Here is a 24,244-nt window from a genome sequence, read left to right on the forward strand (position 1 = left end):
AATTGTGGTCAGAAGAACACACAATAATTCCTACTATGGGTTCAGTATAATTTTATTGAATTACAGAACACCTCACAATACTCCTAGTTAAGTTTGAAGAATGAAGCATTGGGTCTGGAATTCTTATTGTGCTAATTAATAGATCTAAAAACATGCATTGATTTCCACTGGGGTGGGGCAACCATTTCCGCCAGAAGAAATATTTGAGCTGGCTTGTAAGAAGCAACAGTGCATTGAAGCTTACTAAGGCTATGCTTACATATAACACTAAGCCACAATTTGTATAATGTGCAAATAGTATAATGCAAAGTCATATACACAAGAAGCCCTGAGTGAACCACCAACTGTCCTTTTCCCATAGTTTGTTTTGTTTCCCAGCAGCTCTTGTCTCATGCCTTTGTAAGGATTAATTTTCCAGGTCTGTGACCATATAATAAAACTTACTGCTGCTGAATCTGATGAGCATCTGGGATAGAGTGGTTAAAAAAATCATGGCTAAGGAAGGATTCTGGGTTCACCTGTAACACTAAGCCATAGTGAGGACAAACCAAGGTTTATAAGATAATAGCAGACCATGGATCGAGACTGTAGTTTGCTAGCAGTAAACAAACCACAGTTAAACAGCATTGCTTGTGAACCAGGCCCAAGTTAACAAGTTATGACAGTGCGCCAATTAGACCAAGGGCTGTAGGCACATGCCCATTGGCCATGTGCACAGGCACTCCAGGTTGAAAAACAAAATGTGCTTGGCTTTGTGCTGATGCTCAGGGTGGCCCTGCAAGATTGTGCTGAGAACAAGTTCTTGTATTCCAGGTCCCGCTTCATGTGGTCAGGCTCTCACTCCTTCAAAAGGTCAGGAACAATGAGTTGGTTCACAATCTCTGCAAAAACAAAGGCAAGCTGGTTTTCAGAAAGGAGTTAATAAAAGTGTAATATTTTAATCGTTAATACTTCGCCTTTGGGTGGCTGTTCAAATGGAGATTGCATTTTTGTGAATGAGTTACTTATCAATTACTTTTGCAGAACTGCAAGTTAAAGCAACACTGTAAAGTCGTAAGGGGTGAAACTTGGTAAGAGACAAAATCCATGAGGGTTGGTTACCCTTTCATTTCCTTTATTAATTCTTACCCAGAGGAACACTACCACCACCATTGTTGCTTATTGTTGTGTTGTTTTGGAGGGGCCTGGTGTCTTAATTCTAGGTGTATTGCCTCTAGTATTTTTTTGTTAACACAGTTAGTTTTCAGATGTATACTGCATTTGTCTTAGACCATTGCAAGGCACACAGGTAGGTCCTGTTGTTTTGCCTGCTTGCTTGCTTTTTTACTGTGTGGGGACATGTTGCTTGCTTTTTGTTTCCCTTTTCTGTATGCTATTGTTGTCTGGTACTTGTTTGATAGTATAGACAACTCTCATCTTTCATGGGGGTTACATTTCGGGGATAGCACATAAAGCAAAAATTGTGTATAGTCAAAACACACTGCATTCAATGGCAAGTGGGATAGCCAAAGTTTTTTCCTGAACTTTCCCCCCCTGTTTGTTTGTTTGTTTGCCATGTGCTTAAAGCTGAATACGGGCAAGTTAAATGTGCATAGGTTGCGAGTTAACTTTTTTTAAAAGAAAAGAAAAGAATGGAACATTCCAAATAGTGCGGCCAAGCAAGGGGAGGGCAGGGAGAGGCTACCTATGCCAGTTTTGCTTGTGGAGGAAGGATAGGGTATGATGATTTGGATCCCTTTAGCCACCATGCCCACAGCTCTGGTCCCCAAAGCCTGCTACAGCCCAGTTACTGGTACCTTCAGCAGTTGGCCGCTGGGAAGGGTCGAAATCCCGGCATTTGTTGATGACATCCCGCAGACGTCGGGGGCAGTCGACTCCCAGAGGTTCTTGCTCCCGATTGCAAACCTTATCACGGATCTCCTTTGCAGTGCAACCTGAGTTAATAATCACAGGAGACTCAGCTACACAGCTACAATTATAATGTTATAAGTGCGCTATAAAATTGTGACACCAGATGGGGCTGTAGAGCTGCAATCCAAAGTCAATGGCAAATTGCATTGGGAGCTCTCTCTATATAGAGAGAGTGCGTTTTCCCTCCATAGCATTTTTTATATCTGTGTAGATCCAGCCAGGGATAGGAATCTGGGCCTGGGTGGCTCCATGTGGACACACAGAGATATATACAACCCTACTCCTTGCTCTTAGGCCCCAATGAACGCTGATTGCAAAGGCAGGGACCAAAACTGTTAAGAAAAGCTGCTGCAGGAGGGCATTCAAGTTTCAAAGGAGAAGTGACGGGGTAAGTACATAAGCAGTTCCCTGCCAGCCCCCTTTCTGCTCCAATCCTTTCCACACACCCGCTGGGATCTAGACAGAGATCTGTGCTCTAGTGGTGACTCTTGGAATGCGTGGCTAGAAGCAGTGGTGTCCTTCCAGCAGCAACAAAACTGTGTTAATCTGGATGAGGATGGGGCAAAGCAAGGCGACTCCAGGTTAGCGCCAGTGGCTTCCCAGCTCTCTTAGTGCCATGTCGTCCCACCCATCCCAGCAAGCACAGTGCCACCGCCTGCCGCCTGCTTCCTCTACCAACATAAAAGGGGCATTCTGACTATGTACATGCAAAGGTTTGGAGTCCTACTTCCTCAAGATAGTAGCAGGATGGACACATGGCTCACTTAGGGATGTGGGAGAAATTCAGTTTGCTTAGGATTTTAGGGCTGGAGCCAACTGAGTTCTACTCAAAGTAGACTTATTGACATTAATAAACCTGTTAGTCACGTCCATTAATCTCAAAGAGTCTACGCAGACTAAAACTGACATAACCATCCTTTGAAATTAACACCTCTCTGAATTTTTTGATGTAGTTCTACAACCATATAATGCGTACCAAAAAAAATGTACTCTACGGAATTGTAGAGTTGGAAGGTACCTCAAGGGTCATCTAGTCCAAGCCCGAGCAAAGCAGGAATCTCAGCTAAAGCATCCATGATAAATGACCATCTAACCTCTGCTTTAAAACCTCCAAGGAAGGAGAGGAAAGTGGAGGAAATGTGTGAGGAAAGTGTATAAAATTCATTTATTAGTGAAAATGTATTGGGGGAGGGGAAATTCTTGCAAAAATATGTATACTGGGCAAAAATGCATACAAAATATGTATATTGTGAACTGAAATGCTGATGGATTTTCATGAGAACTTTTAAAAGAAAGAAAAAAGCACAGTGAAGCAGAAATGTGAACTGAACTTTGGGGGGGGGGTGGAAATAGATAGTGAGAGAAGCAGGAAATGACATATTCATCTATCCCTAGGCTCGGCTCACCACAGAGGGTTTTACTGAATTTGGATCACAAAAGTTCCTTTGGAACCAAGTCCAAAGCTTACTTAAAATCAATAGAAGTAAGAGAAAAACCTACTGCCAGGAAATGAGGTATGTATCTCTCTCTGCAATGTGGGCTAATACACTGCAACAAATAATACACTGACCTGCTCTGAGATGAATCTGTTTCTCCCCTGGGAGATGGTTGTCTTCAACCCAAGTCAGAAGTTTGGATTAAAAACCTAGCACATTACTTCTCTATGACTGAAAGGAGACTGCTAAAATTAATCCTGCTAAGTCTATCTACTTTTTCTTTGAGATTTTTTAAACAGGGATTAGGTAAAGGTAAAGGTACCCCTGGCCGTACGGGCCAGTCTTGACAGACTCTAGGGTTGTGCGCTCATCTCACTCTATAGGCCGGGAGCCAGCGCTGTCCGCAGACACTTCCGGGTCATGTGGCCAGCGTGACAAGCTGCATCTGGCAAGCCAGCGCAACACACGGAAACACTGTTTACCTTCCCGCTGGTAAGCGGTCCCTATTTATCTACTTGCACCCGGGGGTGCTTTCGAACTGCTAGGTGGGCAGGCACTGGGACCGAACGACGGGAGCGCACCCCGCCGCGGGGATTCGAACCGCCGACCATGCAATCGGCAAGTCCTAGGTGCTGAGGTTTTACCCACAGCGCCACCCGCGTCCCAGGGATTATTATGGCTTTAATCCATATATAAGGGATTATTATGGCTTTAATCCATATATAATCCAAGAACTGAAAGTACGGTAATAGGTGCTCAGCACTTTAGGATAGATTTTAACTGACCAGGTAGGATAGAGGAGGAGCCTGGGGCTTTTCCGGATTGAAGCTGAGCAGTTACATCAATTTCACCAGGAATTACACTTTGCCAGTCTGTAATGTTTGCATGTAAAGGGAAGTGCAAGGAATCTTGGACGGCTTCTGAAAAACAGCCCCCCTCCCCTAGCAGCAGCGGATTGTAGTCTCAGTTGCGCTCCTAAATCTGCAGAGCCTGCCTGCTGATCCATTTCCCGAAAGAACCGAGCCCAACCCTGCCCCCATCCATGCCTCACCTTCAAATGGGATCTTGCAGGTTGCGATCTCCCACAGGACAATCCCAAAGCTGAAATGAAGCAAACACACCTGTGGTGTGAGTGGAATGATATGCTTGACCTGTACCCCCAAGGCTATGGCCGGCAGATGGCAGCTGGGCTCTCTGCCTGCTTTCAGCCATGCCTAGGGACTGCGATGTCACAGAACCTCCACAGCTAGAAGGTAGCAAAGTTCACCAGGTCAGCCGCTCTTCATGGAGGCAGGGCTGGCCCAGGACGCTTTGCTGCGAAAGGGAAAACAGAAAATGCCACATGCACCACGCCACCTGCTCCTCCTCCAATGCACACCCAGCATTGCTCACACCTATGGGTGGGCGGTGGAGAAGATTCTGCAGCCCCTCCCAGCTGTCCGGAGCCGGCTGCCCTGAGGCCACTGCCTCACCTCGCCTCCTGAGCAGGCCAGTCCTGCATGGAGGCCTATCCATTTCCAGGTGGACAGGAAGATCCTTCCACCTGCCTTGCCTGGCCCTCTGGCCCTAGGAGTCCTCATAAGGGAGCCGGTCCTGGAGGAAGAACTGTGAGGGGAGAGACTTCGTCAGGCAAGGCCTCCTTCCACCTGCCTTGCTCCACCCTCTAGTCTCTGCTTCTCTATTTGTATTGTATTATTTTATGTACTGTGACTTGCCATTGTTTTACTGATTATAGTTTAGAAATTATTTATTGTAACTGTTGAGTGGATTTCTGTTTAACTTTTATATGTTTGTATTATTATTTTATACTATTCTAATGATTGTTGAGTACAGTCATACCTCGAGTTGAATGTGCTTCGGGTTGAGCGCATTCGAGTTGCGCTCCACAGCAACCCTGAAGTAACGGAGCGTGTTACTTCCGGGTTTCACCGCTTGCGCATGCGCAGACGCTCAAAATGACATCACGCGCATGCGCAGAAGCAGTGAAACATGACCCGCGCACGCGCAGATGCGCCGTCGCATCTTGCGTTCCATTCGGGATGCGAACAGGGCTCCGGAACAGATCCCGTTCGCATCCCGAGGTACCACTGTATTACTTTTGTGATGAAGGTTGCTTATTTTAAAGTTTTGTTTTATTATCACATTTTTGTACTGCATTAGATTAGGCTTCCTCAACCTCAGCCCTCCAGATGTTTTGAGACTACAATTCCCAGCATCCATGACCACTGGTCCTGCTAGCTAGGGATCATGGGAGTGAAGGGGTACAGTTAGGGTTACCCCAGAAAGCCCTAAAAATTGTTTGTGAATTCCCCCCCCCCCCCCCAGCCAGGCCTCGGCGTACGCATTTTAAAAACTGCATTTTCCTCTAAGACAAAAAGCATGAGCTAAGTAATCCTCTCTGTAACAAAAACGCTGTAACAAACCCAGAGCTGAGAACAGTAAAGCTTTTTGCTTCCCAGATCCAAGATAACCTTGTCCTGGTACATTGATTTGCAACATACTTCCAGGAACAGAGCCAGGGAGTGAAAAGCAACATTCTATGCAAGAATCTGTGAAGGGGGAGAGGAAAAAAGGGGTTTGAAAAAAGGATAAAACCTGCTTGTAAAAATGTTTTCGGTGCGGCCTGTCTTTTGTGAACTGAATCACACAGGTGCCTCTGCCCCCCCCCCCCCGATGGCAGAATAAAACGCTCTTTCTCTGGATTAACCCCCTGGTGTCGTTTGGCTCCTTTTGTCTCTGCTTGGGTGCAACAATTATTCCTACCCGTGGATTAAAAAGGCTACAGGAGTTGTAGGCCAAAAACATCAGGAGGGCCGAGGTTAAGGAAGCCTGCATTAGATTGTTATAAGATGTACATTTTTTGTTTCTTCAGCTTGTAAACGGCCTTGAGTATTGTAAAATAGAAAGACGATATACAAATTAAAAATGATGATGATGATAGGCACAACCAAGGACATGGTGAAGGCCTTTTAGAGGAAATAGTGGACAAAATGTCAACCCTGCTGGCTGTTCTGGAATTTGGTAGAAAGCAGCATCTGCCAGACTGGTTGGTAGCTCCCCAGCTTGACTTTCCCATCTCTCCAGTGATGGTTCTGAGGCATCGTTGTGCCCGGCACGTCCCCTCCCCTCCGCAAGAGGCACACAGCAAATAAGAGTAGGAGGCAGGCCAGCTGCATGGTGGTGGTTGCTGTTTTGCTGGGGGCGGAGAGCAGGCAAGAAGCCATTAGAGGTAGCCCCGCTTCCAGTGCTGGATTACCCAACAGGCAAACTCAGCACATGCTTAGGGTGTGCCAAAAATATGAGTTGGGGTTTTTAAAAGGAATTTCACATTTGAGAAGAAGCATCATAGGAAAAATCAGAACTTTGATATACTTCCTTACACTCCACTCCATACACTTCCCCCATTCTTCTTCCCTCTTTTAATGTCCCCACCTAAATGAAATAATATTTTGGGCTCTCTAGGATTCTGTCCCACCTCCACCCTCTTTCCAGCTGCTCAGAGAGGGCAGGTGAACTGGCAGCGACAGCAAGGGGAAGAGAAGCAGGACCAGGAGGTGGCAGTGGTGCCCCTGCAGGAACTCAGACCTTGGCAGGTGCCCAACAACACCAGCCCTTGATGCCAGCCCTGTGCAGAAGTAATTAGAAACTTTATGATGCCATGACATGCATCTCATTTAATTAACACATGCAGGAGACATGGGCTGGTTCTTCCCACCCAGCCCACGAGTTGTCCATAAGTTGTGGTCCTCTGAGGATGCTAAGTACCTCCACAGACTGGCCAGCTGCCTTTGACCTTCCCTCACTTAGCAGCAGTCAGTCCATCCTTCAAACTGTTTCCACCCCAACAGGTGCCTGAGCTTGCTTTCTTTCCTCATCCCACCCCATCCCTTTTTCCTTTTGTGTCATGTATTTTAGAGTATAAGCCTGCAGGCAGGGGTTGCCTTACCATGGGATTTTGTAAAGCAGCTTCTTTGGCTAAAGAATGGAATGAAGATGCCCCTGATAAATAAAAACGGGGTGTGGCAGCATTTTGCGATAAAATACCTGTATATTTCGCTGGCCAGGTTGTATTGATGCTCCACTGACCGCAGGCCCTCGGGGCAGATGTAGGCTGAAGCACTGACCTCTTTTTTGGGTTTCTCCTTGGGCTTCCGTCTGATGGAAGAGACCGTCTGACTCAGTTCAAACCCAGAGAGCTGAGAAGAGCAGAGCAGAATGTTGTGTAATCAAGAAAATGGGGTTAAGGCTAAATGTTGAAGAGAGCATCCTGACAGGACGAGCTGTTTTGTGGGTGGAAGAGTGTGCCTCAGAAGGGGGTGGCTGGATAGCTGCTTACCAGGGAGGCTGGTACCCACAGAAGTAGTGGGTTGGAATAGATGACCTTTGGGGGACCCTCCAAATTCTATGACTCTAGCTCTGTAGCCAAGGGAATGCAACACACACACACACACACACACACACACACACACACACCTAGAGATACAGACATTTGAAGGTGGGTATGGAATATATTGGGCAGACCTGTCCAATAATCAGCCCCTCCCTGCAGGTCTCCAGTTTCCAGACTTCCTTAGAGGGTGAAAATGATCCTTAAGCCACTGAAAGTGTGCAAGGCAGATATGCCTTTCTAAGCCTTCTTTGAAGCCACGACACCTTTACACAGCTCTCACCTTTACACAGTAGCTTCTGTCAACCAGGAACCTGGTGCTGTTGATGCAGTAATGCACCTGAGGCTTGTCCCCCGTCTGATGCAACCTGCAGTCAAAAAGAGCCAAGAAGGGGAGGAGAAAGCCAACACTCTGTGTACCTGACCTCCAGGCAGCAGAGTCACTGCCACTTATTGGAGGGAGAGTGGGAGGGTGCTGTGCAAACACAACGGCAGAGCCCTTTCCCCCTTCTAGCCAGGCTCAGTGTACCTGTACAGGCCGATGGCAGCATCCTTTGCCATTTCCAAGCGGATATCCCAGGATAACTCAGGCTCCTTTTTCAGCACTTGCCTCAGGGTACCCTTTTCACAATATTCCGTGATGATGGAGTATTCAGGAGGGAAGCCTATGGCAAAGAAGACAACTGATGAATTGCTGCTCCATTTCAGTCGGTGGCTGTCCTTGTCTTTTGTGCTCTGCTACCAAACAGTTTTCAGCTCCTTGACGCATTCATGAAAACAGAGTGGAGAGCACATATTCCTGGTCAGGAGAGGCTAAGTGGAAGACCTGGTGCTATTTGAAATAAAACTTCGCTCCTGTGAAGTTGAGGGCGAGGCACAGCACTGCACCAAAAGCATGTATGAATACAATGGACAGAACTATAATGTTTCTTGGTTCAATATCTGGCTGTGTATTCTTTCTTCTGTTTCATTTATTTACAAAATATATTTTAGAAACTGATATTTCATGAAAAATATCAAAGCAGTTTACAACAACAAAAATACGTAAAACCATACAGTAAAAACTACATAAAGAAAGTTAAATACAGGCATGCATTAACTACTGTGGAAGGATGAATTCTTACCCCCCCCCCAACACACATATACACACAAAGAGCAAAGGTCTTACCACTCTCATCTATGCACATCCCATAGAGACGGACAATGTGGGGAGACTCAAACTTCTTCATAGTCTTGATTTCGGTCCAAAAGATGCTCCTCACATCCCTGGAGGAAACAACAGAAAGATCAGTCTCTGTGATGGAGCCGAAAGTCTCTCCATCAGTTCCCTCTGTGAGGGTGGTTAGGTTAGCTTTGCAATATAGAGGTGGCCACTTGTACCCATCACTCAAGAAGAGGACCAAAGAGAGGAACTCACTGTGGTTTGTTCTCATTCAAAGGGTTCTTGAAGACTTTGATGGCCACAGAGCAATAATTGTACTGTCCACTGCACAGGGTGTAGCTCTCACACTCTGCCAGGGTGGTCACATTGGTGATCTGGCTTTTGGGTATTTCAGTGATTTCCATGGAAGCAGCAGCATCTTGGCCTGGGGAGAAAGGAAGGGGGTTAGAAAGAAGCCCATGGAAACAAATCAGAATCGGGAGGGAGGCCCGCAGTCACTTGGAGATGCCCACATGGTGAGCTGGCAATATTCAAGTTTCAGTACAGTATTTCAGAAGAAAAGAAACTGCACCGACAGCTGGTACTTCCAGGAGGGCTGGGGAGGAAAGACTTGCCGTCACTGTTTTCCCCAACATTCGCCTTTTGCTGCTGTCAGCCTCCTCTGGAGGAGAGATGTTTGAGCCAGCTGTGTGTCACCTACCCCTCCCCTTTGAACTTTATTTAAGCCAGGCTCCTTGGAGTGCAGCAAGACCAGTACCAGAACCTTCATTGTGTACCTCCACCCCCATCGTTCAACCCGGACACTGAGATCCAGTTCTGAGGGGCCTTCTGGTGGTTCCCTCATTGCAAGAAGTGAGGGCACAGGGAAACAGGCAGAGGGCCTTCTCAGCAGTCGCACCCACCCTGTGGAATGCCCTCCCATCTATAAAGGATCATGCGGTGGGCCTTCGAATGCTTGGTCATTTCTAATGTTGGTTAACAAGTCAGAATAATAAGCTTTTGAAGCTGAAGTGGTGTAGCAATAAAGGACAGTTGTGGCTTTGAGAGGCTTGCCTGATCTGGTTGCACGCTTTGCTCTGAAATTGGCTCAGACATGTGTCTGGGCCTCCTGCTCTCTAATTAAGGCAAGTACATTAGGGCCCCATAACTGAGAGATTAGCCTGGGAATGATTTTAAGACACTCACTTCAAAAGCTGCTTCTTGGGAGCTTGGAAGGTGTCGGGGAAAACAAGGTATGTGAGTTATCTCTATATCTTGCCAGGTACTTCTGGGTCCAAAAGGTTTCAATGGAAAAGCTCAGAAACAGCAGCACTAGAAGGGGCTCAAACCCAGAATCTTTTGCAGTGAGCCTTAGATCTTCTGCTACTTTCCGGCCTTTTTAATCATTAAAAAAAACCAACGGTTACAAGGTGGCTGAGTGTTAACAAGGTCCAGTGTTGGTGAGAATCCAGCTACCTGCCATCTTAATTTGTGCTCTGAGTCTTTTGAGTTCCTAGCAAGGCCCCAACAAGGCAACACTCCTTCAGAGCACATAAATGAAATGATAATGAGCCAAATGTATTTCCTTGTTCTTGGGATACAGGGTGGCCACAGAGCACAGCGTAAGGTTGTGGTTATCCCAAGGGGGGGGGGGGAGCTACTGTATACACTGAAACACCCAGAAGCCAGTGGGGCACCTGAATTTTGATGCCTGAATTAGTCCACATTAACACCATGCATTTTAGTTGCAGCTTCCCCCAAAGAATCCCAGGAGCTGTGGTTTGTTAAGGGTGCTAAGAGATGTTAGGAGGCCTTTGTTCCCCTCACAAAACTACAAACTACAATTTCCCAAGTTCAGTGGGAAGAAGGAATGATTGTTAAACCACTCTGAACTATAGCTCTGTGAGGGAATTGGGGGGAGGGGGCTCCCAAGAACTCTCTGCATCTTTAACAAACAACACTTCCCATAATTCTTAGGGGAGAAGCAGGTCCTGAGTCTGAAAAGGTAGAAGACTAGTGACTTAAATCAGGCCACCACTCAAATGGCCTTAACTAAGGACAAGCTCCTGAGCTTGTGGCTGCCACCATTGCTGCCCCCCCCCCCCCATGCTGGCCTGCTTGTCCCCTTCTCCACTCCACTGTTCTCAAAGGCAGAGGATCTGCATGAAACTCAGGAGCACCTTTGTTCATCTCCTTCAAAGATACACAGTCCTCCACAAGATCCTGTTCGCCTTCCTGGGTCACAAGAGGCTTCTCAAATTTCAAGAGGTCTTGACGGTCATCTAATAGCTTCTCGATCTCTAGTTGCCTCATTAGGTTTTGACCGGCATCGCTGATGTCCATGTTCATTATTTTAAGGACCTTCAGCATTTTGTTAGCATTCATGAACTGCTTCAACTGGGGCATGTCACTGTACTTGCAAAGCTTTGTCTGGGCCTTTTCCAGGGTGTCCAGTGTCTCTTTCAGCATCAATACCAGGTCATCGGAGAAGCTGGTGCAGACCTGTTGCAAGCGCTCGACCTGCCGCCTGAGGGTCTTAATGCGCCCAACAAGGCGCTCTCGGTGCTTATTGCACTCCGTCATTCTCTCACATTGGTTAAAGATGGTGACCGAAACTCTCAGAATGGCCTGGATGGTATCCATAACTGCGGGAAAGGAAGGACACGGTGAGCAAAACAGAACACAGGTGGAAAATGTCGTGCATGCTTCCTGGGCAACACAAGGCAGCTTGTGATCACCACCGTCCAGTGGAGACTTGCCTCTTGAAAGTGTCTGCATTATATAAAGTGCAATGATACAACTTTAAACAGACTTGGCTTCCCCCAAAGAATTCTGGGTACTGTAATTTGTTAAGGGGGCTCCTGAGAATTGTTAAAGGTAAAGGTAAAGGTACCCCTGCCCGCATGGGCCAGTCTTGCCAGACTCTAGGGTTGTGCGCTCATCTCACTCTATAGGCCGGGAGCCAGCGCTGTCCGCAGACACTTCCGGGTCACGTGGCCAGCGTGACAAGCTGCATCTGGCGAGCCAGCGCAGCACACGGAACGCCGTTTACCTTCCTGCTGGTAAGCGGTCCCTATTTATCTACTTGCACCTGGAGGTGCTTTCGAACTGCTAGGTTGGCAGGCGCTGGGACCAAACGACGGGAGCGCACCCCGCCGCGGGGATTCGAACCGCCGACCATGCGATTGGCAAGTCCTAGGCACTGAGGTTTTACCCACAGCACCACCCGTGTCCCTTAGAGAATTGTTAGGAGGCCTCTATTCCCTGCCCCAGAGCTACAGTTCCCAGAGGGATTGACTGTTCAATCAATCATGTAGTTCCCAGATTAGTTTAAGTGTAAACCCTACACAAATTCGGAGTGGAGTGCCTAAGACAGTTGGATGTTGCCTTGTACACCTCCTTCTGGCAATTCCTGTAGCCAAGCAGGTGCCAGATGCGTTGTTTTCCTTTCCTTTAGACCTCGTTAGTCTTGTTGTCTGGGCAGCCCAGGACCCCCATACACACTGCCCAGGCTTGAACACCGAGGAGGTCACTTCAGAGCTGCTAACACAGTGGTTTGACTTCACTCCCAGAAGTGAACTCCATTGTCTCTTGAGATAGATGGATGCCAAGAATATAGCACTTTAAATGCACAGAGTGAATGTGGCCTTAAACCAGCTTGAGACCTGGGGCCAGCCCAGGGTATTTTGCTGGCTGAAGTGGCATCCACACCTCTCTCTTTTCCTGGACCTAAAAGTACATCCGTGATAAATTAAATTACATGGCTCAACAACTTGCTGCCCATTCATGACACCCAAGTTCTGCTGCCAAAAGCAGGCATCTTACCCCACCTGATGGTAGGGCCAGCCACATGATGGATTCCAAACAGCAAACTGTGAAAACGGTTGCTGTCCAAGCCTTGTCAGAAAATCCCTTGCATCTTCACAAAACAGCAAGTTACCAGAATTCTTTAGCGTTAAACGTAAGCTTGGTGCCAAGGCCTCGTTTGCTAAATCTTTCAGGAAAAGTGGCACAGAGCTGCACTGAGCATCGCCATTGTATGGATGCTACAACGTGTCTGTTATCGGAGCAGGTCAATCGAATAGCCATTACCCTCCTAAATTGGCCCTCACATGCCTCAAAACTCACAACAGACTACAGTGGTACCTCGGGTTACATATGCTTCAGGTTACAGACGCTTCAGGTTACAGTTTACGCTAACCCAGAAATAGTACCTCGGGTTAAGAACTTTGCTTCAGGATGAGAACAGAAATTGCGTCACCATGGCAGCGGGAGGCCCCATTAGCTAAAGTGGTACCTCAGGTTAAGAACAGTTTTAGGTTAAGAACGGAGCTCCAGAACGAATTAAGTTCTTAACCCGAGGTACCACTGTATCCCTCTTTGATTTCCACCTGATGGAATCTTATGGGGATTAACTGCAGTCCCCAACATGTGCCCCTGCATTTGTACAAAGAAGATCCAGCATGCCCAGAGGGAATGGGGAGGCCTCTACCCCACAGCTGTTAGGTGGCCCATCCCCTTTCACCACCTGACGTAAAATGGAAATGTGTCACCCCCTGCCCATCCCCATTTATACCACAAGCTGGAACATGCCCTCCCTCTCTTGCCAAACTCAGTGAGAGAGAGAAGCGAGTTCCGCAAGGGGGCTGAAGCAATGTGGTGGGCAGGACGCTGCCTCTTACGAGGCAGATGCTTCCGTAACCCTCATCCGTGGACTGGCTTTACTTTAAATGCCCTTTTGCAGCCCGAGGCCAGATGCCATCCATGGTCAGAGTGAAATTCAGCTGCGGCCAGAGCATCCAGGAGAAGCGAAAAGCAGAAAGCAGTTAAAGATTTGCACACACTCAGCTGTTCTCCGCTTTAATTGCACACAGACACACACTCAGCCATGAAGCTCCCTAGTTGACTTTGGGCCTATCACTGCCTCCCAGCCTAAGCTACCTCGCAGGGTTGTTGTAAGGATAAAATGGGGAGGAAGTGAACCGTGTGCAGAGAAAAAGGTGGTATATAAATGCAAGGAACAAATAAAATAAATGCACTTCGTATGAATTCAGAAAGACCAGCACCTGGTCCACTAATCTCTCCTTCCCATCCCTTATTTTATTTTATGTAATTTTTATTAAAGATTTGCTTGGCTTACAAAGGTACATGCATTGTCTCTATTTTCAGTTCGCTGAGTCTTTTCTGCTGATCAGTTACATACAGTGTGAGACATTCATGTTATATACAGCATAAGGTTGGGGAAGAGGAGGGGCGGGGGAGAAGGCTGGTGGTAAAACTTTCTTTCTTTTACTTGGTGTATTGTGTGAGGTCTCCCAATCCTCTAAATATAGCCCCGAGTGCCCATTTCAGCCCTTGCAGGGGAGCAGGATTCCTTGCCCTCCTCCGCCCAGCTCCTGCTTACCTGTTTATCGGTGGTCTCCGGATCCCCCCTTTCTTCTTGCCGTGCGATCAAGAGTTTGCTCCAACTGCTGAACTCTGAGCTTCCCTTTCCCCAGAAGTTGGCCTCACTTCCTGTCGAAGGAAGATCGAGCACTTTAGGGAGGCGGGTGGGACACCTTCCCGTTGGTTGAGCTGCTGTTTTACTTTCAGTTCTCAAAAGGGGAAGGCCACGTGCCTTGGACACAGAAATTCAACTGACTTTATTTTATTGGAGAGAGGTGTATACAGTGGTACCTCGGGTTAAGTACTTAATTTATTTTGGAGGTCTGTTCTTAACCTGAAACTGTTCTTAACCTGAAGCACCACTTTAGCTAATGGGGTCTCCCGCTGCTGCCGTGCTGCCGGAGCACGATTTCTGTTCTCATCCTGAAGCAAAGTGCTTAACCTGAAGCACTATTTCTGGGTTAGCGGAGTTTGTAACCTGAAGTGTATGTAACCTGAAGTGTACGTAACCATCACAAAGTGGCTACAATGTTTTCAAATGCAAATTTGTTTCCTAAAATCTTTCGAAGCAAAAATGTGTCCTTTCCAGACAGCTTGTTTATTAAGCTTCTGCCCTGGTGTGATATTCAGGTGTGATATTTGCCGAAGGTGGTTTGTTATGCAAGAGCTCCAAAGCAACTTTAATTGTGCAACCGGGATTTTCCAGGCTGTGGTTAATGCCCACCTAAAAATAGCAAAAGCCTGGAAGTGCCTGTAGCTAGCACTACAAGTAGAAACAATAACCTTAAAACTACTAGCAGAAAGCGATACTGCCTTAGCCATACATCATCATTATCATTATTACGATTGACGTGTTACTAGGCTTCTAAACCATCTCAAGGTGATTTACACACAGGGTGATAAAAAGCACTTAAAAACAACAACTAATACATTTAAAACAAGACTAAAACTCTGACAAACAGACACTCGTGGTAAAGATCCATCTATCAAGCTGGGAGGGGACGCGGGTGGCGCTGTGGGTAAAACCTCAGTGCCTAGGACTTGCTGATCGTATGGTCGGCGGTTCGAATCCCCACGGCGGGGTGAGCTACTGTCTTTCGGTCCCAGCTCCTGCCCACCTAGCAGTTCGAAAGCGCCCGTAAGTGCAAGTAGATAAATAGGTACCGCTTTATAGCGGCGTTTCCGTGTGCTGCGCTGGTGCTGGCTCGCCAGAGCAGCTTCGTCACGCTGGCCACGTGACCCGGAAGTGACTTTGGACAGCGCTGGCTCCCAGCCTCTTAAGTGAGATGAGCGCACAACCCTAGAGTTGGACACGACTGGCCCTTATGGGCAGGGGTACCTTTACCTTTATCAAGCTGGGAACGCCTGTCAGAACAAAAATGCCTTCAGCCATTTCCAGAAAGTGCAGAGAGTGAGCTCTTGTCATAACTGGGCAGAAATGCTCTTGCACTGAATGGGAGCAGCCACACTGAGAGCCTTGCTCTGAGTTACTGCAGAGGGGGCTTCTGAGATGTTTGGAACTTGCTGGAGAAACTCCCCCACAGACCACAGGCATCTACTGGGTGTACAAGGGAAAAGGCCATCTCTCAATACCCCCATACCCTGCTCATCAAAAGTTTTTGAGAAAAGGTGGGTTTTTACAGCCTTCTTTTAAAATGTGAGAAATGGGCAGTGGAGGCTGGTCCTCAGGCTTTCCTCAGTTAACCCATACCTGCCTCCCTACCTCCTTAAAATCAGTCCAGGGGATTTCAAGCCTTGGTTTTCAGCTTCCCCCTTCTCATCATTCTCAGTGTTCTCCTTCTAAAATTCACCAGGGAAAAGAAAGAATTAGTTGGCTCTGCCTGTCATTGGTTTCCCTGCCTTCTGCCCTACCCAACAGCCATTAACTACCATGGGAAATGAGGCCTGTCCAATGCCCACAAGAACGGCATGGCATACTACTGGAGCCACCAGAGAGAAGGCCCCATTATGCCTTCTCACCAGTCTATTCACCTTTACCTGCAGGCTCTGAAGCAGGCAACCCCTCTGAGCTACATCTTATGGAAACCCACAAGACTATATATGGGCACAGGAGGGCCTTTAAGTCGGAGATGCTCAGAATTCCAACATTTTATGTACACTTTACCTCAGGAGGTGCGCTTCCGTACGCCTTACTCAGTGGAACAGCTGCATTGCAAAATTCAGAGATGTGTGAATTTTGAAGGATGGCTCTGTGTTTCATGGGGGTGCCTGTCCCCATGGTGTGGGGACCTGTCAGATGCTACAATCCACCAACAGTAGTTGTAATCTTAATAGGGGGTGTGACACTTCATATAGGGTTAGCTGTCTGTGCTCCTAACAGTCCTTTGTCAAACTCTCTCAATTTGACAAATGTTATTAGGGAAGCTGCCTTTGGCCTCAGTGTTTTAGCAGGAGCCCCCCATGGAATGGTTTCAGTTCTTGATTCTGTAGTCAGAGTGTTGTACTGTAATTTCAACCCCCTTTGCCACAACCAATTGACCTAATAACAGTACTTACAATGAGTCACCACAAGATGGTGGTGGTATTCTATGTACATGGCTTTACAACACAACCTAGACACCTAGAGATACCATCACATTCTAACCTCTCCTAGCTGGTGAAACACATTTGCAGACACCACTAAAAACGCAGGTATAAATAAAGTTCACTCAACAGGAGTCAGTGGAAAGGCAGAAAACAAAGGTTTACACTACTCCCCAAACAAATGCCTTGTCCAGAATCAGTTAGGGTGAACTTTGACACAGGGGAATTCACTTTGGAGTATCTGCCCCTAGTGCAGCTGCCTGCTTAGGATTGGTTTGTCCTTCCCCAGCACTCCTCCTTGTGTGAGAGGTGGGTGGCTGGGCAAATTGCATCCTCCAAATGACAGGCTTTGGACATGCGTCGGGGACACACACAGGTTGGGTCACCCCAGGCTTAATTTGAGGGGGAGCTCAGCCCTAGATCCCATGTAGAGTCCCAGGGTCAAAGGTGAAGTTGTGCAAAAGAAATAGAAGAGAGTATTTCAGAGCTACTGATTAGGCACGGCCTTGAGACGAAAAACTCCCTTCTTGCCATGTGACACATCCAGGAAGCACTGACGCCTGCTCTACACAAACACTTGAAAACACTAAATCAGCAACCTGTTTTCCTGTGGATCCTTCGCTCTACAGTTCCCATCGGTCCCAGGCATCCCAGCAGAAGGGTATCAGGTTGGCATAGAAAGCACTAAATCTTTCTACGCATGCCCTCTATTTCCTCTTCTCTTTCCTCTGTATTTCCTCCATTCTCTTGGGGCAAGCCGATTTATCAGGAATCATATCCTGCATGCCAGCCACGGACAGTACCAAAGACCAAAGTGCTCTGGATTCATGGACCTGGAATAAAGCCCATCCCGCTTCAATTTTCACCATGGCTTTTTTCACCACAGATTAGAATTCCCAGTCCTATGCAACTCCACTGTGTCAGATGGTATTACTCTCAAGGTTTTTAAACTAGCTACCATTGTAGAAAGCAAGTGGAGTTTTTGTGTGTGTGCTGTTTCTTTATAGATACGATTTCTATCCCACCTTCTTTCCTCCAAGGAACTCGAGGAGGCAGCACCCATTGGTTTTCCTCTCCCCCTTTGAATCCTCCAAACAACCCTGTGAGGTAGGCTAGGCAAAGAGACAGTGACTGTCCCAGTGAGCTGAGGAGGGATTTGAAGCCTGATCTTGCAGGTCCTAGTCCCTCACTCTGCACCAACATGGCAAAAGCTTACCAATTTGTTCTCCGGTTGCTTGGGAGTCGGGGGGAAAGGACTCCTCTCCCCTCAGATCATACAACTAGGTGCTTTTAAAAAGAAAGAAAGAAAAGAAACTGTTTTTTTTGTCTGAAGAAACTTCTTCCACTACGTCCAAAGTGGAAGGGGGAGGGGCTGGGTTAAATGAGGAAACATACAGAAACTCTGATGGGATGGGAAACTGAGCAGGGGAGCCACTTCTCAAACAGCAGCTGATGCTTTGCCTCAGGGGTGGCAGACTCAGGGGTAAAGACTCAGGGGTGTGGAAGTTGGGTCTTTCTGTCACGACTAAAGCAAACTTGTTCTACAGGTAATACAGATGTTTGGCCCATTTCAGCTGGGAAGGGTGTGTGGAGTGCTTGGAGGCACCTGAGGTTCTATCCAGAGCAAGCAAAGAGGTGGGCTGCCTCTGAGGACAGGGAAATCCCAGGACGCAATTTTCTTGATGCTTTAACCCAGCAGTTCTCAACCTGTGGGTCCCCAGATGTTGTTGGACTACAACTCCCATCATCCCTGAGCTCTGGCCTTGCTAGCTAGGGGTGAGGGGAGTTGTAGTTCAACAACATCTGGGGACCCACAGGTTGAGAAAGGCTGCTTTAACCCAAGCTTTGTCAACCTAGGGTCCTCCAAACATTTTGGGCTACAAAATAGAAGTGTAGGCTGTGGCTGATGGCAGCTGCTACCCAAAACATCTGGAGGGCACCAGGTTGCGAAGGCTGCTTCAGTCATGTAGTGGGTTGGACCGGATGACCCCTTGGCTGTCTTCCAACACTACAGTTCTAGGATTGTATCACTGGCCTACCTGTTATTAAAAGCGCATTTTGCTTCCTAGAACCAACTGCCACTTGTTGGCGGGAGGGGGGTGCATTTGTCTCTGCACGCCTGGCACCACTTGTGTACTCCACTTGTTGGAGCAAAAGGCCTCTAAGTGATGCACACTCAATTAGGAACATAGGAAGCTGCCCTATAGAACGGCTAGTTCAGTATCGTCTGAACTTGGAGTCAGAAACATTCTTGAGCCTGAAGGCAGCATTCACTCTTGGCCATCATTCTAGGGGCCACAGGCAAGATGGGCAAAGCAATGGATGCAACTCTTACCTTTGTTCAGGTGATTACATTCCAGGCGTCCAGGAACAAGAGGTTTACACACACTCTCTCTCTCCTTCTAGGCAAGCAAGAGGCATTTCAGGATGGAGAGAGAAAAGCCAAACATGCTTCTGGCAGCAGGTTGCCCAGTGACAGGCCAATGCCAGAGGGAGGCAACTTGAGAATGTATGAAAAGGGTTTCAGGCCAGGGACGTTCATGGAAGAGGTGTTGGGGGTTGAACCTGGGATCTTCTGCATGCAGAGCAGGTGTCCTACCGTGGGCCATGGCATGGGTAGGCAAACTAAGGCCCCGGGGCCGGATCTGGCCCAATCATCTTCTAAATCCAGCCCGCGGACAGTCTGGGAATAAGCATGTTTTTACATGAGTAGAATGTGTCTTTTTATTTAAAATGCATCTCTGGGTTATTTGTGGGGCATAGGAATTTATTCATCCCCCCCCCAAAAAAAATATATAGTCCAACCCCCCACAAGGTCTGAGGGACAGTGGACCGGCCCCCTGCTGAAAAAGTTTGCTGACCTCTGGGCTATGGCCTGCCCGTAACCACCTGAACCCAGCCTGCAACCCTGAGCAGAGGTGCAATGTCAGAAGTCACAGCTACCACCTCTGCACTGGGGTCTCTGAGAAAAGGGAGATGAGAGGTGGCCAACAATCCCCCTCCTACCCTCTTTGCTTGGGGCGACTGCAGCAGCTGGCCACTGCGACAGCCTCATGGCAAGCTGCTGCAAGGCTCTCTTCTAGGTGATTCTGCTTCCAAAAGCTACAACAGACCCACAACACGGCAGCCACAATTGCTCTGCTGCGCCTTCCCCCACCTCCCCTCTTCCAGAAGCATGTTGCCGCCACACACATCAACACTTCAAATGGTTTTATTTTTTCAACATATACATCATATCTATGTACAATTATCTTAACGTCTACAATTTTATATAACTTCATCCTTATTTATTTATTTTTTAAAAAACAAATCCTGCGGCAAACATGGAGGGAGGGCAAAGAGAAATCAGAAGGTTGGGTATAACCAAAAACAGTGACAAAATCCACAACCCAGTGGGCATCTCTTTGCAATTGCCTTTACTGGAAGGCCAAAACTCCAGGTTAGTCGAGGTTTGCATAAATTCTTTCAGGCAAAAGGGCAGGGTAGCATAGAAAAGCTGACACACCGTTAAAATTGACCTGACCAAACACAGGTTTGGGAATGGAGAGATGAAACAGTGGTGGAGAAGCTCACTTGTATTTGTGATTGTGAGGTGGAGTGGGGAAGTAGATGGTGGTCCCAGAACCTGAAGTCTTCCACAATCTAATTACTCAAGACTGGGACCCAGTAAGAGAGAGAGAGAGAGAGAAAGAGAGAGAGAGATCACCACAGACCCAGGGTGTGTTCATATTACCGGCTTGTAATGTAGGGAGGTTCTTTCCCACATTCCCAGTGCATTAAGCAGCTTTCCCACCCTCCAGATGTTCACATCACCACAGCTTTGATTTCTCTGATGTCTTTACCCTATGCAAAAGTGTTTGCACCATGGCTAGAGACAAATTAACTACCGTTTGTGGACTCCAACTGGTATGAAGCTGGTTTGACAAACAACTCATTGAACAGAAGTATCTTATACCCCAGTAATGAATGTGTAATGTGCTTTGGATAATGCAGGGCAAACACAGATTAAGAACACCTCGCCCTTGAAACCCAACAAGTGCACAGTAAGCACTTGGAATGTGAACATTTCCTGGAAGGAGGAAGGGGTGTAATCTGCAGAGGCCTTGTAAGGACAGCTGCGCGTTGCCTTGGAAAAACCATCATGGCCTAACAGATGCTGCTGGGTTTGGAGTTCGCCCTCTTATGGGGATGGTGGAATCTCACCGGAGAGTTGGGGATCTAGAGGCCTAATATGGCTCAGGATACCTAAAGGATCACCTTCCCCCATATGAACTTGTCCAGAACCTGACATTGTAAGTCTAAAGTCCTTCTCTGTGTCCTCCTTTCCAAGGACACTCCGGACAGTGGCAGTCAGGGAGAGAGCAAAACTTTGTCCTATCTGTGCAATGTTCTCCCTCTGATTATAGCCCCATAATCTTCCCAGTGGAACAAGGGGAAGGAGCCTCTCCTGCCTCGTGTTGTGTGTAGACACTACAGAATCTCACAAGGCCATTGAACACATGAAAGCAGCACCAGAGGTAAAAAGAGGAAGAGAAGAAGGGACCACAATTTGGCACATCATCTAGCAAGTGGCTGCCATCGCCCTCCCTCTTTATCAGCACGAAGGACCACATTTGACACAATTTTGTTGTGCTCTGGCAGGGAAGAGAGGGAGAGCAAAACGATGACTCAAGGTTCATCCATGCTTACCTTTTGCACTGCACACAGAGCCATAAAGTGCAGACTATGCCTGGAAAGCATGCAGGAACTGTAAGTGTGGATAAGCCCTCAAAGACCAAAGGGGGAGAGACCAGCAGACATTGCCTCTTCCAGAGGAGCCAGAAGATACCAACAGTGACCTCCCTGAACTACTGTGCAGTTAGACTATTTGTAGAGGGACAGCACTCTGCCCACTCACCTTCCAGCAGAAGAAGGGTCTTGGAATCAGGTGCAGGAGAGCATCCTAGTCCTGGAGGGTGTCTCCCAGAAGAACCCTGCCAACTCTGCTCTCTTGACATAACCATCCCACCCCAATCCTGTGACTGGAGGTCACCACCTTCTGGCTCCTGGAGTCACTGGCAAAAACGACAAGGGAACAGGAGGCCACAACACCAAAGCATAGTCCAAGATGCTTACAGCAGCTTCCCCTTGCATAGAAAAACATAACGAGCAGGATTAGACCAGGGCTAGCCTGCTGCTTGGCAATTTGGACCTTCGAGGAACACTCCTGGAGGTCATCACATCTTAGGCCACCTTCCAGACCACCTGCTTACTATGCATTCATCCTGATTTGTTTGCAGGGAGGTTGTACAACTTTTCATCAAGGAATGTTTATTGACATTCAGTGTTGTATTCTGTTAATTTCCTTATTGCAAAAAATCCCCACAAAAAAATCACCCATTTTTGGGGAGGTTTGTTGTACAAAATTTGGAGGTTTGTTGTGCAAAAGTGCGAAATCCACTTCAATTGTGGTTCGATCCCAACCACAAACCAGCATCTTCCTAAAGTGCCCTTACAGGTCTGAGAAGGTGGGATGAGAATGCTGCTGGCAAGGACAAGTGGATCTGGGAATGCAAATTGTGTGCCTGATGCGGAGAGAGTCCAACTACGGTAAGTCTTCTTCCCAAAGGGTGGCCAATGAACAAAGGATGAACAAATGCTTCATCACTGCCTCTGGGAAAAACCACCTCCCCTTTTACAATAAACAGCAGGCCAGTTAATGTTGCAAATATGACATACTGTAGAGTTATACAAAAAACAATATTGTTCTTCGTTTCTGTAATTATTGCCTGCAATTATCCCTACACTGGACTAAGTATTTTATTGCACTTCGTGTATAACAGTTATGGATCACTGACAGTGTCTCAAATGTCACGGTTAAGGTACATGGCACATCGAGTGAAAGGCTGCCATCCCATCAAAGGAGGAGAAGTAAGGCACATCAGTGGGTTCAGAATACAGCTCATTGACAGCCCAATGTGGTTTTGCAGATTTTGCAGATTAATCAGATTGTGAATACTGCAGTGTATACAAAGCAAAGCTGAAGTCAGTTGACCCAGTATGATTTTCCGAGGATTCCTAGGCAGCGTCTTTTTGGACAGATGTTGGCTTTTTGCATTTGACTCAAGCAGGACTGTTTTTTGCATAAATGATTTTTTGCAATATGCAATTTGTGGCAATTTATCTGTCATTTTTCTGAAAGGGGCTCGCCCTTCTTTCTGTTTTCTTGCTTGCCTGGTTTTGCTTTAAAATCCCACCTCTGCCTACCAACTTCAGTCTGCAACCAAGTCTCCAAACTCAAGCAGTTCCAAATCAGGCTATGTACTACAATCTCACTTCACCCCCAAATTCTGGGTTGAGAAGTTGCATTAGTAATGGAATAGGGACCAGTCAAGGACTCTTTGGTGCCAGATCCTCCGTCTTTAGACAGGGAGATACACTTGATGACCTCTTAAATAACTTCTAGCTCCGGTGGCTTGTATCCAGCCACTTGCATAGCAAATCCAGAACCCACAGGGCTCTGCTCTAAAGAGATCAGAATCACACTGAGCGTAAAAAGGGTGGCCATTCCGCACACCTGGTGCCAGCTTGTGGGAAATCAGCAGTCTTTTCCCCTAGTGATTCCCCTGGAGAGGTCAGCCAAGTAGATGGCATGCAACAAGCTGGACTTAGACCACTGCCCATTGTCTACACAGAAAGGATGCCAACAGGGTTGCACCATTATGCAATCCTGCACCCACCACCCAACACCATGCTAGATATCAGGAATACTAAGAGCCAGAGCAGTTTGCCTACCGCTCAACACATCACAGGATACCAGTCCTCCAAGTCAGCTGTGGCATGTGCTCAACAATGAAATTCTTACACGTGTCTAAAACCAGAGTTCTACTTTGATCTCAAGGTGCTGAGCTGGGCAGAGTTTGCCCCTTGCCATTGCATCCTGCCTAAGACACTCAGCAACACCACCTTGGTTTTCCCTCTCCATTAGTCTTTGCAGGGCTCCTCCCAGAAGGTCACCTGCACAGCAGAACCATGTTACAAAGAAGCAGCACAGCAGAAGGACAGTCCCCTCTCTCCTCAGGTCCCAGGCTTCCAAGCTCTGCAGAGTCCCAGGGGGCGGCATCCAAGGCTTGCAAGAGGAAAGCAAAACAGGAGCCAAAGACCATGCAGGAGAGTAACGGGTGCTAGTCTTCCTTCTCAGGGGTTTCCTCTGGGATCAGCGTCTGAAACGGAAGGTCCCAGAATTTGCTGGTGATGCCAAAGCCTGAAACAGGGAAGACAGAGAGGTGTAGAGTTAAGTCAAAGCATTGGAGGCTTCCGTCAGGGCTCTTCCAGTTTCCAGTTGCCCTGTTTATGCAGCAGTCTTCCTGATTTGCTTGCACAAAGCTTATGCAGTGGTTAGACTAATGCTGGTCTTTATTAACCATTCATTCAGGTTTCATTGTAGGGAAGTTAGACAAA

General features: G+C 47.4%; 2 protein-coding genes across 3 annotated transcripts in view; both read right to left on the reverse strand.

Moving 5' to 3' along the window:
• Positions 1 to 34: 34 nt before the first annotated feature.
• On the reverse strand, positions 35 to 14,571 carry MLKL (mixed lineage kinase domain like pseudokinase). Its single transcript, XM_083452940.1, has 10 exons — positions 14,280 to 14,571; positions 11,056 to 11,520; positions 9,152 to 9,320; positions 8,903 to 9,000; positions 8,264 to 8,399; positions 8,018 to 8,102; positions 7,392 to 7,543; positions 4,399 to 4,448; positions 1,797 to 1,934; positions 35 to 881 (listed from the first exon to the last, which is right to left on the reverse strand). Exons 2-10 carry the CDS (start codon positions 11,516 to 11,518, stop codon positions 838 to 840), a joined length of 1,335 nt encoding a protein of 444 aa, XP_083309066.1. The 5' UTR covers positions 11,519 to 11,520; positions 14,280 to 14,571; the 3' UTR covers positions 35 to 837.
• A 5,428-nt stretch (positions 14,572 to 19,999) lies between these two features.
• FA2H (fatty acid 2-hydroxylase) overlaps positions 20,000 to 24,244 on the reverse strand; it is a 64,167-nt gene continuing 59,922 nt past the window's right edge. The window contains exons 8-9 of one of the 2 annotated variants that reach the window (XR_014514318.1): positions 20,942 to 24,047; positions 20,000 to 20,782 (exon numbers count right to left, since the gene is read on the reverse strand). Coding sequence is in view for 1 of the 2 variants with exons in the window: in XM_083452955.1 (XP_083309081.1) it covers positions 23,968 to 24,047 (80 nt within the window). In the remaining variant the exon portion in view is untranslated. Of the gene's footprint in view, positions 24,048 to 24,244 lie in introns of both variants that reach the window. The other variant, XM_083452955.1, reaches the window with a different exon arrangement.

Source organism: Podarcis tiliguerta (genome assembly GCF_965153285.1).
Source record: "Podarcis tiliguerta genome assembly, chromosome: 8".
Taxonomy (NCBI): Eukaryota; Metazoa; Chordata; class Lepidosauria; order Squamata; family Lacertidae; genus Podarcis; species Podarcis tiliguerta.

Excerpts from the sequence above, each read along its gene's own strand:
- MLKL (XM_083452940.1), bottom strand. The coding sequence starts at position 11,518 with ATGGATACCATCCAGGCCATTCTGAGAGTTTCGGTCACCATCTTTAAC. Across the intron at positions 7,544-8,017 it reads ACAGAAGCTACTGTGTAAAG|CTCTCTGGGTTTGAACTGAG; the intron begins GTGAGAGCTGTG and ends TGCTCTTCTCAG. Across the intron at positions 4,449-7,391 it reads CTGGCCAGCGAAATATACAG|CTTTGGGATTGTCCTGTGGG; the intron begins GTATTTTATCGC and ends GCTTCATTTCAG.